The 15827-nt window shown below is 33.7% G+C and overlaps 1 protein-coding gene across 1 annotated transcript; it reads right to left on the reverse strand.

The window, feature by feature from the left end:
• Positions 1 to 14416: 14416 nt before the first annotated feature.
• On the reverse strand, positions 14417 to 15353 carry LOC141542768 (olfactory receptor 6C2-like). Its single transcript, XM_074267352.1, is given in 2 exon segments — positions 14417 to 14741; positions 14743 to 15353. Coding segments are annotated over 2 exon segments (936 nt in total).
• Positions 15354 to 15827: the final 474 nt, after the last annotated feature.

Below are 15827 nucleotides of genomic sequence, written 5' to 3' on the forward strand. Positions count from 1 at the left end.
GTTAGGGGCAAGAAGAGGGCTCAACATCAAGGCAGTCCAGATCTTACATTTAAGGCCGAAGAACTGCAAAGGCAAGAGTAGTGAATCAAATGGCATCTGATAGTAGGGAAGAAAATTAGGAGGGAGAAAGGAGGACTTGGATCCACAAGTGTTTTCTGATGACAGGGAAAAGTTGAAGGGATAATACTAAAACTGACCAGACTGTAGAGAAGTAAGAATAAGAGAAAGTAAAAGGACCAGTCATCTTTACTTGTACTGTGGTATTATGAACTCAGGATTCTACTATCCCTTGGTGACAAATGTGATCCTTTTGATATACTCCTTAAAAGATTTGGTCATGAGTAATAACACAGCTAGGATGACAATTATCTTTTTTATGTATAAGGGCATGAGATCTTCAAAATCAGTGATGAATCACAGCCAAAATGGTCAATGACATTGAAACTACAAAATTCAAGCTGGAGATTGATACTAAATGGTAGAAGAATATGCATAAGTGCAGCTGTGCAAGAGATCAGGAGAAGCTGGTAACAGATTTTTCTGCTTATGATTGTTGTGTACAAATGGATTATACTTAAGGAATAGCACTTATATGACATGGCAGACAAAAGGGAAAGTTTCATTGGCCCAAAGAAAGTGAAAAAAATAACTGAGCTGCATGTACATTATAGATCATTGTATTATCTCCAGTCAACATGCTGTAAAGATATCTGGGAATACAAACATTTGTGAATGAAATTTCTAAAAAGGAAAAATTTCAAAGGAAAAATACATGGGGTTTTCAGGTGGGGATCCATCAATATGAAGGTGAGAATGGTCAGATTCCCAGTAACACTCAATATATAGATAAGAAACAGAAAGTTAAAAAACAGAACTTGAAAGTCATCTGTCAATCCCCACAGGATGAATAATGTTATCCCTGAATGGTTCTGCATCCCTAGTTTCTGATATTTTACAGACTTGCACATGAAATAGATTGAATTTGAAATGAAATGCAGAAAAATGAGTATGAAATGTGGTTTAAATAGAGCTAATCACCCATGTACTTTTTTCCTTTTATCTCAGTAAGCCTATGTTAATTTAACTGACTTTGATAAATAATAGGTTGGGGAGTGGACATTCTGAAAAATATGCTGACCCTGAGCTATAATTTATTCTGTTTCCAAATGCCTGCACATTACTTTTTATATAAATGCATTTCAGATTCAAATTCATACTCTACCCTGGGCATTTATATGACTTAATTCATCTATAATATGTTTTATCATTTCCCTTCACATTAGTTAAAAACCATATCTGGTTTCACTCATATGATGGAACATGTACAAAGATATTCAAACCACATCTTCCATCACCTTTTGCTCAAAATTTCTCTATCTTTGAAGATCTCAAAAACAAACAAAAATTAAAATTTTGATGAAAAAAATCCCAAGTGTGACATATCCAAAAATGTTCAATCATTCAACCTCCTTTTGAAGACCTCCATTAAAAAAGAATCCATTGATTCCCAAGGAGCCAATTTTATATTGAGACAAGTCTAATTGTGGGACATATTTGGTTATTTCTTCTCCCCTCTAATATCAAGCCTACATTTGTCTCTGACACTCCCTCTTATTTTTGATTATTTTGGTTTCTGGGGTCTTTAAGATAACAGATTTTCAAGTACTATTTTATTTCATACCTCATCTTTTTTTTTTTTTCTTCTTCTGAGTATTCTCTTCACAAGCATAAGCCTTTTTGGTTCTTTCGATATCCCCTAGGACATGGATTCCATGCCCATCTCCATCCAAATTTCCAATTCCATCCAGATTGCCAATATCTTTCTTTTACAGAGTTTCCTCCTGAACTTAGTCATCCAGATAAGGTCTGATGAGAGCAAAGCACAATGTATATCAATCTGCAGAATGTCTGGTAGAAAATCCTATTTAATCAATGAAAATTGGGGCAAATATTCAAACAATGGATTTAACAAAGTTTTATGATATCTAAAGTATTACACATCATATATATTATTCAGAAATTTAAGAAGTATTTATCAGTTGTGCTGATGTTTTGCTCTTTAGCTTTTTCTGTCTTCAAAATAAACTATTTGCTATGTGGAAAGGGACAGGAAGAAATACAAGAAAATGATATCTTGAAAAGATCAAGAAAAACTTGTTTTTTAAAAAATATATTGTTTCAATTTTTTCTCCATTATTTCCCTCTATTTTTATTTTTATTAGATTGTCTAATCCGTTAATCCATTAATTTATTAGGGTCATCTTGTGATTTCCTCTTTTTCTTCTGAACTAATGTTTCTCTAACTCTCTTAAGTCAGGATGTTGTTACTATGATTATCTTGATTTGACAAGTATTTTCTCAGTTTTGTGTCCTTTCTATTTAGCTTTCCTATCCAAAATTCTTTGTATTGAAATGTTTATTTTTTATTTACTTTTTGGCTTGAGCCTTTCTTTGAACCCTTTTTTCCTAGTCTTAGTTAAACAAGTCTACCAACATTTTATTTTTTCACTTATCTTCCAATTTTTATTTTTAATGATATTTTTCTACATTCCTTTTTTATTTTAATATTTATTTGTAACATCGTTTTCTTTTTTAAAGTTTTTAGTTTAAAATCATCTTTCTTTCTTCTGCTCTCTTCAACCGCTGAGAAGGCAAGTAAAATTATATATACATGTATACCTGAAAAATATATACATATGAAATTATGGAGAACATTTTCCCACATTAGCCATATCAAAAAAAAGCCCCCAAAACTGAGAAAATTATACTCCAAATTCAGATTTTATCAGCTCAGTCTCTATAGGCGAATAGCACTTTTTTTCAATGCATAAAGTTATCAAAAATGTTTTCCCACATTAGCCATATCACAAAATAAACCCCCCAAAAGCGAAAAAAATATGTCCAATTTCAGATGGTATCAGTTTATCTCAACAGGTGCATAGCACTTTTTTTTCCCCAACTCACGTCATTTAGAACTGTTTAACTCATTATATTGATCAGAATAACCAAGTCATTCATAGTTGATCATGATTACAATGTTTTTGTTGTGGTGTGTAATGATCTGGTTCTTTTCACTTATTTGCATCAGTTAAAATATGTCTTATCACACATTTTCTGAAACTATCCCTCATCATTCCTTAGGGTACAATCTCACTCATATACAGAAGTATTTACAATTCATATGTTACAATTTGTTCAGCCATTATACAATTGATTAAAATTCCCTCAGTTTCCAATCTTTGCTACCAAAAAAGCTGCTAGAAACATTTTTGTACTTATTAGTCTCTTTTCCTTTTTTTCTGGTTTTAGAGCTACTTATCTAGAAGTGATATTGATGTGTCCAAGGGCATGCACACTTTTATAGCCCTTTGGGAATATAATAGCTCCAGATTATTCTCCAGACTAGGCAAGTTTACAAAACCAATGACAGTTTTTTTGGTATGCTTATTTCCCCTCATTTCCTCTAACATTTGTATTTCTGATAGTTGCAAGTTGGTATCTCATCATTGTTTTTATTTGCATTTTTCTAATCAATAGTGATTTAGAGTATTTTTATATGACACAGATAGTTTTAATTTCTTCATCTGAAAGCAGCTTGCTATTATGCTTTGACCATTTCACTATTAGCTCTTTTTAAAAATGTATAAATTTGACTTATTTCCTTAGATAGTTATGGGAAAAAATTCCTATAATTTTAAATATTACTTCATACTTTCTGGTACCTTTTTGTAAAATGTAATTGTTTGAATTATCTTTTTATGTTAGATGTATTTTTGTTTTGTCTAATGTAATGATTGAGACCATGACTTTTTGCTTAGGCTAAATGAACCATGATATAATGGATTCTGATCTAGCCCTTTACTGTCACTCTGTGAGTGTCTTTCTGTTTCAAGTGTGTCTCTTGTAAACCACAAATTATTAGATTCTGGTTTCTGTATTCTTCAAGCTGCTGTTATTTTATGAGTGATGTCACCCCATTCTCATTCATAATTAGGATTCCTAATTGTGTATTTTCCTCCATTGTATTTTCTCATGTCTCTCCACAAAAGTCTTTTTTGTATCTGACTACTGTTTTACTGAATCCATACTCTTTTATTAGCTACCTTATTTCTCTGATTTCCTTCCTCTATTATTTCTCTTAGATATGTTTTGTACCCAATTGAATATGAATAAATATTCTTTCTTCTTTTTACCAATTGTAATGAGAGTGATATTCAAACATTATCCTACATCACTCCATTTATCATTCTATTATGAAAAATCTCCATTGAATGCTTCTTCTAAATGACAAAATTTTTACTCTTTCATTTATTTCTTCCCCCTCTTTGCAGGGAATCCCTCTTTGTCAACTTTTTTTTTCCTTTGAGATCATCCCAACATTATTGCATCATATTCATGGCCTCTGTCTATGTAGCTGTATTCTAACTGTTCTAATAATGATAACATTCTAGAAAGTTATAGAAATCGGTCTAGATGGCAGAGTAAAGCCAGGAAGCTGCTCAAGGTCTCCCAGTTTCCCTCTAAAACCATGTGAAAATAAGCCTCTGAACAGAGTCTGATGTAATGAAAACACTCTCCAGCTCAAGCTAGACTGGAAGGATAGACTGGAAGGATAGACTGGAAGGACTTCAAGATAGGTCAGTATCACTGAGGTGAAAAGAGTGTTCATCCAAACTCAGAGACTGGGAAAAGCAATGAGAATGTATTAATCATGGCAGATCAGCAATTGAGACTGTAGATCTTGGTTCAGCGGGGCAGCCTCCAGTACCAGTTCTGAAGGCAAATTCTCAGAAACAGACCATTTCCTGGAAAGATCAGATAAAGCTAACCTCTACAAATGCAAGAAAAGGAAAGAAAATGAGTAAGAAACAGAAAGGAATCTTGACCATAAAAAAGTACTATGGTGACAGGGAAAACTAAAATGTTAATTCAGACAAGGACAAAATGTGCACAGAAGAAATCTCAAAAAATGATATAAATTGATCTCAAACCCAAAGGAACTTCATGGAAATGCTGATAAAAGACTTTAAAAGGTAAAGAAGATAAGTTGAAGAAAAAATAAGAAAAGAAATGAGATGTATGAAAGAGAATCAACATCTTGGAAAGGAAAGGCAATTCCTTAAAAAAAAAAATACAATTGACCAAATACAAGAAAAAAATCCACTGAAGAAAGCAACACCTTCAAAAGTAGAATTAATCAAATAGAAAAAGAGACACAAAAGCTAACTGAAGAAAATCACATGTTAAAAATTTGAGTAGGGAAGAGCAGAACTAATATGATGGTGAGCAGAAACAACTTTCTGTGACCTCCTCTGATCTTCTCTCAAACCAATAACAGATTAAGCTTCCAAACTGGGTTTGAACTAAAAACAACAACAACAACAACAACAAACAACAACAACAACAACAAAAAAAAAAAAAAAAAAAAAAAAAAAAAAAAAACAACAACATAAATTTTTGGAGTACAACACATTCCCAGAAGAAGATACCTTGGAAGAACTTCAGAACAAGTCTGTTTCAGTCAAGCCCAGACTGCTGTACAGGGAGACCAGGACAAGAAGCTGGGGTGGGGAGACAGAGTGTTGCAGCTTCCTTGCACCTGGGAATATTCTGTGAGCCTCTTAGGCTACTCTGTCCTGGTTGCAAGCAAGTGGTTTGGTAGATTTGCTACAAAAGGCAAGTTGTAAACCACTGAGCCCTGGAAGAACATAGGAACTAGGCAGGATCACCCAGTACCTGAAGTCAATCAGCAGAACGCCCCAGGAAAAACTAAAGCAGCTTTCTCTCTTTTCCATTCAAATTCACAAGAAATTATTTTATAGATCTAGAAAATATAATATCAAAATTCATCTGGAAGAACAAAAGGTCAAGAATTTCAAGGAGATTAATGAAAAAAAATGCTAATAAATGTTACACCCTATGGACTACTCTAACTGGTAGCTCCCCTTTGAGCTACTCTTAATGCCTGTCTGTCGACGGCACAGCTAGGCCACACTTACCTGTCTTCGAGCACCAACCCGGATCCCATAGAGACAGACCACCAGGAGGTAGGGGTGAAGTGAAAGAGAACTTTATTCTGAGATAGCACATATTTATACCCCACTGATGATATGGGGGAAGGGGGAAGTTCTCTAGAAACCTGGCATAATGGGATTGGCCCGAGAAGAAGGAGGGAGGCATGCTAGGCTTTGAGAGCACAAAGGAGGGAGGCATGGTACCTGGAATCAGACACTGCCTCATGGGGCTGTGCCCCACCTCCACGTAGGATTCACCTGCTCCTCAGAACCTCTCATCCCTCAGGCCCTCCCACATGCCTTGAACTGCATTCCTTGCTTCTAGAGGCTTTTTAACCCTTACAAATGAAGGTGGCCTAGCTGTGCCAGTCCTAAAACTATGTTACAAAGAAGCCATTTGGTACTGGCTAAGAAATAGAGTAGTTGATCAATGGAATAGCTTAGGATCACAAAACAAAACAGGCAATAACTATAGCAATCTAGTGTTTGACAAACCCAAAGATTCCAGCTTTTGGGATAAGAACTCACTATCTGACAAAAACTGCTGGGAAAATTAGAACTGGGATGGAAGAAATTAAAGCTTACACCACACCTAATACCACATTCCAAGATAAGGTCAAAAATGGGTTCATGATTTAGACATAAAGAGGGATATTATAAGCAAATTAGAAGAGCATAGAATAGTTTGCTTCTCAGATCTGTGGAGAAGGAAGAAACTTGTGTCCAAAGAAGAATTGGAATTCATAACTGAACACCATATAGATAATTTTGATTATATTAAGTTTAAAAGTTTTTTATACAAACAAAACTAATGCAGACAAGATCAGAAGGGATGCAATAAATTGGGAAATCATTTTTACATTCAAGAGTTCTGATAAAAGCCTCATTTCTAAAATACATAAAGAATTGACTCAAATTTATAAAAATCCAAGTCATTCTCCAATTGAAAAATGGTCAAAGGATATAAACTTTGAAACTATTTCTAATCATATGAGAAAGTGCTCTAAATCAGTAGTGATCAGAGAAATGCAAATTAAGACAACTCTCAGATACAATTACACACCCGTTAGATTGGCTAAGATGACAGAAAAAGATAATGACAAATGTTGGAGGGGATGTGGTAAAACTGGGACACTAATGCATTGTTGGTGAAACTGTGAACAGATCTAGCCATTCTGGAGAGCAATTTGGAACTGTGCTCAAAAAGTAATCAAACTGTACATACCCTTTGATCCAGCAGTGTTTCTTTGGGCCTATATCCCAAAGATATCTTAAAGGAAGGAAAGCGACCCACATGTGCAAAAATGTTTGTGGCAGCCCTTTTTTGTAGCAGCAAGAAACTGGAAAATGAGTGGATGCCCATCAGTGGGAGAATAGCTGAATACGTTATGGTATATACATGTTATGGAATATTATTGTTTTCTACGAGCTGATCAGGAGGATGATTTTAAATAGTCCTGGAGAGACTTACATGAACTGATGCAAGTTTAATGAGCAGAACCATTGTACACAGATCATTGTACACAGCAACATCAATATTATACGATGGTCAATTTTGATGAATATGACTCTTTTCAACAATGAGATGATTGATGCCAGTTCCAATGATCTTGTGATGAAGAGAGCCATTTATACCCAGAGAGAAGACTATGAGAGAACTTGAGTGTGGATCACAACATAATATTCTCACTTTTTTTTGTTGTTCACTTGCATTTTGTTTTCACACTTACTTACTTTCTTTTTTTGTTCTGATATTTCTTGTGCAGTAAGAGAATTGTATGAATATATTTATATGTATTGGATTTAACATGTATTTTTAAATGTTTGACAATATTGAATTGCTTGCCATTTAGGGAAGTGGGTGGGGTCAAAAAGTTTTAAAAATTAAAAAAAGTAGGAAAAATGGATGCTAATAATTCTGAGACCACATGAATCAAACTCAAACTAGAAAGAACGGAAAAATGGAAGAAAATATAAAGTATCTCATTGAAAGAACAGTTAACCTGAAGAATAAACCCATGAAAGAAAATTTAAAAAATTTTTTGGCATGCCTGAAGACCATGACTATAATAAGAACCTAGATAGCATTCTTCAAGAGATCAATACGGAAAACTGTCCCAATATTCTAGAAAGAGATAGGGAAATAATTATGGACAGAATACATTGATTCTCTTTCAAAACATATCTCACAAGGAAAACACCCAAAGAACATTTTTTGCAAAATACCAGAATGACAATATCAAGGCAAAAAAGACTACAAGCTGCCAGACAAAAGCAATTCAAACATCAAGGATAAATACTCAGGATCCAGGATCTGCCAACCCTTTTAGCAAGGACTGGAATAGCATATACAGAAAAGCAAAGGATCTGGGAACTAACTTATTAATTAACTTTCAACTAAGAATTAACTATGGAGTGAAAATGAACATCATCTTTCAGGGGAGGTGATGGATCTTCAATGAAGGGACCTTCAATCATATCTATTTTAAAAAAAACCAGAAATAAACAGAAAATTTAATCTTCAAACACAGGACTCAAGGATAGAAAGGTAAACAGGGGAAAATATATATTATTTCAAGGTTAATTAACTTACATCCTAAGTGAAAAATGATATCTGTAACTCTTGAGAACTGTATCTGTTATTGGAGTAGATGGAAGGGGGCATTACATGGATTGAGGTGTGGTTATACATGGACTCTGATTGGAAGTGTGAAAGAAAAAGTTATTAAGGTGTGGGAAAAGAATAAAGGGGAGGTATAATGGGACAAAATAGGTCACATGAAGAGGCACAAAAGACCTATTAAAATAGAGGGAAATTGGGGAGGTAATGAACTTGATCTCAACAGTTTTGGCTCAAAGAGAAAATTGCTTAATCATTCAGTTGGGTGTAGAAATATATCTAACCTTATAAAGAACTAGGAGAAAAGAAAATGGAGGGGCTGTATAGAAGACAAACAGAAACACAAAGAAAAAAAAGATAAGAGAAGGGTGATAGAAGTGGTGGGTGGAGTAAGTTAAAAACAAACAAACAAAATACTACTAAATACAGATACTAAGAGAACAAAATTATACACAGGAGAGAAAATAGGGCAGAGGGAAATACAAAGCTGATCATCATAACTGTATGTGAATGAGATGAACTCTCCCATAAAATAGAAGTCAATGGCAATGTGAAGTAAAAAACAGAATCTTACAATTTGTTCTTTACAAGAAACACATTTCTCACAGAGACACATAGAGAGTAAAGGTAAAAGACTGAAGCACAAATTGTTATACTTCAGCTGAAGTAAAAAGGCAGGGTAAAAACTCTGATGTTAGATGAAGAAAAAATAAAACAAATTAGACCTAATTAATAGAAATTAGGAAGGAAAATCTATTTTGTTAAGGGTTCTGTAAACAATGAAGTAGTAACAATACTAAATCTATATGCACTAACTGGTAGAGAAGCCAAATTTCTAGAAAAGGTATTAAGCCAGTTACAAGAATCAGACAAATTTAACCACAAAATAAACAAGAAAGAAATTGGGGAGGTTAATAGAATTCTAGAAAATCTAGTTATGATAGACTTATAGAGAAAATTGAACAGGGACAGAAAGGAATATACCCTTTTTTTTTTTTTTCTTAGCAGTACAGGGTAAGTACACAAAAATTGACCATAGATTGTGGCAGGGAAACCTCACAATCAAATGTACAAAGTCCAACATTGTAAATGTCTTTTAGATCTTTATGCATTAAAAATTATTTTCAATAAAGGACTAAGGAAAGTTAGACTAAAAACCAATTGGAATTAAATAATCTAATGCCAAAGAATGAATGAGTCAAATAAGAAATCATAGAAAAAATCCATAATTTCATCCAAAAGATTGCTAATAATGAGACAAGATACCAAAATCTATGGGATGCAACCAAAGTAGTTTTTAGAGAAAAAAATTTATCTTTAAATAGCTACATGAATAAAATACAGAAAGAAAAGATCAATAAACTAGGCATGTAACTAAAAAGGCTAAATAAAGAACAAATTAAAAACATTCAATTAAATACCAAATTAAAAATTCTGAAACTCCAAGGAGATATTAGCAAAATTGAAACTAAGAAAACTATTAAACTAATTAATAAAAATTAGAGTTGTTTTTGTGAAGAAAACAACAAAATAGATAAACCTTTGGTTAATTTGATTAGAAAATGGAAAGAAAAAAAACAAAACAACATGAAAAATGAAAAGGGAGAACTTAACACCAATGAAAAAGAAATTAAATCAATAATTGGGAGCTATTTTGCCCAACTGCAAGGCAGAAAATCTGAAAAGCTAACAAAAATAGATGAATATTTACAAAAATATAAATTGCCCAGATTAACAGAAGAGGAAATAAATTACTTAAATAATCCTATTTTAGGAAAAACAATTAAGAGGCCTTTAATGAAAAGCCTCAGAAAAATGATTCATGGCTTTATGGATTTACAAATGAATTCTATCAAATGTTTGAAGAACAATTAATTCCAATACTATGTAAAGTATTTGAAAAAATAGATAAAGAATAGGTCCTGTCAAATCCCTTGTATAACACAAATATGGAACTGATAATTAAACCAAAAAGAGTCAAAACAAAAGAAATTACAGACAAATCTCCCTAATGAATATTGATGCAAAAATTTTAAATAAAATACTAGCAAAGAAATTACAGCAACTTATCAGCAGATTAATACACTATGACCAAGTGGGATTTATACCAGGAATGCAGGGTTGGTTCAATATCAAGAAATATTACTTATTCAATCATGTCAATAACAAAGGCAGCAGAAATTATATGATTGTTTCAATAATTACAGCAAAAGCATTTGAAAAAATACAACACTCATGCCTATTCAAAACACTAGAGAGCATATGGAAAAAAGAAGCTTTCCTTAAAATAATTAACAGTATCTATCTAAAACCAATAGCAAACATTATCTAGCAAGACTTGGTTCTTGTCAGTGGTTCAGTGATCCAAGGCAATTTCAATAGGCTTTGGTCAGAAAATGCCATCTGCATCAAGAAAACTGTTGGAAAATGTATGTAAATTAACACATGCTATGAGTTGTTTATTTTGTTTTGATTTTTCTCTCCAACATGATTCATAAATCAATGTGTTTTAAAATATTTTACATAATCAAATGAGAGAGATGGAGGGAAAATTAAAAATAAATGTGACAACAAAAGGAAAAAAACAAGAATATTATGAAAAGAAAGTCAACCAACTGGAAAAAAAAGAAGATCCAAAATCTTCAGGAAAAAATTACTCCTTAAAAAGTAGAATTGGACAAGGGGAAACACATAAAATTATAAGTGTTCAAGAAATAATAAATCAAAATATGAAGAATGAAAAAATAGAAGACAATATGCAATATCTCATAAAAACAACTGATCTGAAAAACTGATCAAGGAGAGAAAACAAGAATAAATGGATGATCTTATAGTTATAATAAAAAAATGTTGATATAATCATGCAAGAAAAAATTGAAGACAATAGATATGAAGTTTTAGGACAAGAGGGAAGGCAGAAATAAAAAAAAATCCACCAATCACCAACTGAAAGAAATCCTATGAGTAAAACTTAGCGAAAGATCATAGCCAAATTACAAAAGGACAAAATATCATGAACAACAAGAAAAAAAATTAAATATCATAGATCCATAATTAGAATCACACAAGTTCTATCAGTGGTTATATTAGAAGGCCATTGTTCTTGGAACACTACATATCAAAGAGCAAATGAATTAGGGTTTTAGCTGAAAATATCATACACAGCAAAGTTAATCATAATCCTGAAAAAAAAGGATATTCAATGAATTGCCAGGCTTTCAGAATTTTGTTTTGAAACAACCAAAACTTAAAAGAAAATTTGACATATACATCCAATAAAAAAATAGGATAGACATCAAAGATTAATTATAAGGGTCTCAATAAGAACAGATTATTTATGTTTTATATATGGAAATGAAAACCATATGTCTAAGACAATCATTAGTAATTGAATAGTTTAGAAGAAAATTGGGGTAGAACTGAGTGTGGTGTGATTCTAAAAAAGCAAAACCATGTGGGAAAAGGTTAAAAAAAATCATCTTATATAAATGATGTATGAGAGGAAGAACTGACATAGAGAAATTAGGTGGGGGAGAAGGCCTGATACTGTTAAAAAGGGAACAATACCTACATGTATTCAAAGTTATAAAAGTCTTCTAAATACAGAAAGAAGTAAGAGGGTAAGGAATAGGGAATAAGAAATAAGAGAGGGATTTTTAGGCAGGAACTCTATTCACATAAGATTTGACTTAAAGAGAGAATAACATATACATTTGGAAGGGAATATAAGTCTTTAAATTTATACTGAAATGAGAGGGTGAGGGAATAGGATGGAGGGGGTATAAAAAGGTACCTAGATTAATGGGAATGGGATAGATAAAATGAGAACAATATGTAAATATTTGGAAGGTTACAAACATCTTCTAAACTTAGGAAAAATGAGAAAGGGGAAAGAATGGGACAATGTAGTGGATAGAAGTAAAGCCGAGGAATTGGGAAAGATAAGAAATAAGAGATATAAACATAACATAAAAATTAAGAGTAAAATTTATTATGTAAAAAAGCAGGGGTAATAATTATGATCTCAGAAAAAGTTAAACTAAAAGTTTTAAAGCTAAAAGGTTTAATCAAAAAAGAAAAATAGGGAAACTATATTTCATCCATATTAATCAATATTGCTCTAAGCTATTTAAAATTATTAAACAATATAAGGTTGGAGTATTGCTAGAGTATAGCATAAATGATGATTTGCTGGAGTTAGAAAAATATGGAAAGATTTGGAACTAAATATGATGATGTTTTACACCTCACAGAAACAAAGGACAAATAAGCATAGTAAGTACAGCTACAGATATAGATACAGATATAAATAGATAGATATAGAGATAGATAGATATAGATAATTGAATAAGTAAAAAAAAAGCCCTTCTTTGTCTCAACTCTTACCTAGCCTTAATCATTGAATTTACATTGCCTCAGTCAAACTGAGACCTGAAAAAAAATTTGCCTTAACAAGGACAAGGTTTCCCAATGCATCCAGGGCTATCTTCAGTTGTCCTGATCTATATTTGACTACTGGACCCAGATGGTTCTGGAGGAAAAAGTGAAGCTGGTGACTTTCTCCAATCCATCTCACATATATCCAAGTCACTTGCACGTCATGGCATCACCTCCCTGATGTCATGATCCCTCTTTGAGAAAAAAGGATAAACAACAATTTCTGTAAGTAGAGCTGCCCCTTGGGATCTCACATGGTAGTGTTCAATTGGACAACACAGCTTTTACTTTCTTTGCTCCCTCCCTCACTCCCTGCCTCCCTTCCTCTTTCCTTTCCTCTTTACTTCTGTCCCTTCCTTATTCCTTTCTTCCTTCCTTTTTTTCTTCCTCCTTCCTTCCTTCTTTCATTCCTTCCTTCTTTCCTTCATTTCTTTCTTCCTTCCTTCCTCCTCCATTTATTCCTTTCCTCTCTCCCTATCTCTCTCCCTTCCTCAAACCCTTCTATTCTTTCTTCCTTCTTCCCTCTCTCATTTTTCATCCCTTCCTCTCTCTGCCCCTCCCTCCATGCCCCCCTCTTTTTCATCTCTCGGTCACATTTCTCTCCCTTCCTTCTTTTCTCCTTCCCTCTCTCCTTCCCTCCCTACCTCCTCTCTCCCTACCTTTATCTCTTCTTCCCTTCCTTCTCCCCTTCTTTTTCCCACCCCCTTGCCTCTCTCCTTCCTTTCCTCCTTCTCTCCTTCTCTTTCTTTCTTTCTTTCTTTCTTTCTTTCTTTCTTTCTTTCTTTCTTTCTTTCTTTCTTTCTTTCTTTCTTTCTTTCTTTCTTTCTTTCTTTCTTTCTTTCTTTCTTTCTTTCTTTCTTTCTTTCTTTCTTTCTTTCTTTCTTTCTTTCTTTCTTTCTTTCTTTCTTTCTTTCTTTCTTTCTTTCTTTCTTTCTTTCTTTCTTTCTTTCTTTCTTTCTTTCTTTCTTTCTTTCTTTCTTTCTTGTTGTTTTTTCTCCTGTACGGATTTTTATGGATTGTGACAAAACTTAGAAGATAAGTTCTAAAAAGATTGGAAATTTCATTTAACAAGGGCTTTGTACAAAATGGCTAATGAATGTTTGTTGCATATTTTAGGATGATATTAGTGAATAAAATGGTTAAAATTAAGCATATCTGCAAAATGGGGGAGGTGAAAGCCTTGATAAGTGGGGATTTCTATAAACTAAGAAAAAGGAACTTTAAGATGGCTTTAATATGATTATCATGACTAGTCTATAGATAAAACATCTTTAATATGAGAAAGTGTTATGGAAATCAAGACAGACAGTTTGTATTCATTTGGCATCCAGATTGTAATTGCTTCTTATAATTTTGAAATAAATCCACACCTTTTGAATGAATCTCTAAAACCTTGGATTACTTGCTTGTTTCTGAGGGTATAAATGAAGGGATTCATCACAGGGGCCATAGAGGTTGCAAGCACTGACACCACCTTGTTCAAAGCTACTCCTTCTTTTGCAGAAGGTTTCATATAGATAAAGATGCATGTGCCATAAGTCATGGAGACAACAATCATGTGGGAAGAACAGGTGGAAAAGGCTTTTTTCGTTTGCTGGGCAGAGGGGAATCTCAGAATAGTATCGATAATATAGACATAGGACAAAATTACTAAAATTAAGGTAATGATGTGTCAACACGGCAAAGGCTAAAACCATCCTTTCTATAAACTCTGTATCAAAGCATGTGATCTCCAGCAGTGGTGATGCATCATAGACAAAATGGTTAATGGTGTTGGAATCACAGAATTCTAGTTGAAGACCCAGGCTAAGTGGTGGAAGGATAATTATCAATCCAGAAAACCAACAACCTACCAGGAACTGGTTACAAACTTGGCTGTTCATGATGGTTGTATAGTGCAGGGGTTTACAGATGGCCACATACCAGTCATAAGACATAGTAGCCTGTAGAAAAAATTCTGAAGCTCCAAGGAGGATACCAAAAAATAATTGGGTGGCACATTCATTATAGGTCACAGTATAATCTCCAGTTGACATGTTATACAGAAATCTAGGAATACAGACAGTGGTGAATGACAGTTCTAAGAAAGAAAAGTTCCTAAGGAAAAAATACATGGGGGTTTTAAGGTAGGGATTAACTAAAGTAAGGGTGATGATGGTCAAGTTTCTAGTTACACTCAGCATGTAGATCAGAAATAGAAAGATAAAAAGCAGAACCTGCAGGTATGGATCATCTGTCAATCCCTGTAGAATGAATAATGTTATTTGTGTATGGTTCCTCATTCCTGATTTCTGATTTTTGAATAATCTGTAGGCAAAACAAAGAGAGAAAGAGAGAGAAAGAAAAAGGAAGTGAGAGAGAGAACAGTTTTGAGAAGGAGCTTCACAAATGATTTAACAATATTATTTGAATAGAAAAACTCAATGAACTTCCGGCCAAGATGGCGGCGTGGAGGCAGACAGCTGCTTGAGCTCCTCGTTTTCTCTCAGAACTTACTTCATGACAAGCCTCTGACTTAATGCTTGACCCAGAAAGAAATCCACAAATTATCACCAAGAGAAGACATCCTTGAAAGTCGCCAGAAAAGGTCTGTGTTTGTTCGGGGGAGGGTCAATCAGACTGGGCGCAGACTGAGGGCAGACAGCCAGAGCAAGACAGGCAGCTCACACAGCTCAGACCGGAGGGGGAGGGGTGTGATCTCTGCCGTTTCTGTGAAAGGGCTTTTGCCCCAGTGTGGATGCTCCGTCTTGGCAGCA

The sequence above is a fragment of the Sminthopsis crassicaudata genome, chromosome 5, assembly GCF_048593235.1.
Source record: "Sminthopsis crassicaudata isolate SCR6 chromosome 5, ASM4859323v1, whole genome shotgun sequence".
NCBI classification, from domain to species: Eukaryota; Metazoa; Chordata; class Mammalia; order Dasyuromorphia; family Dasyuridae; genus Sminthopsis; species Sminthopsis crassicaudata.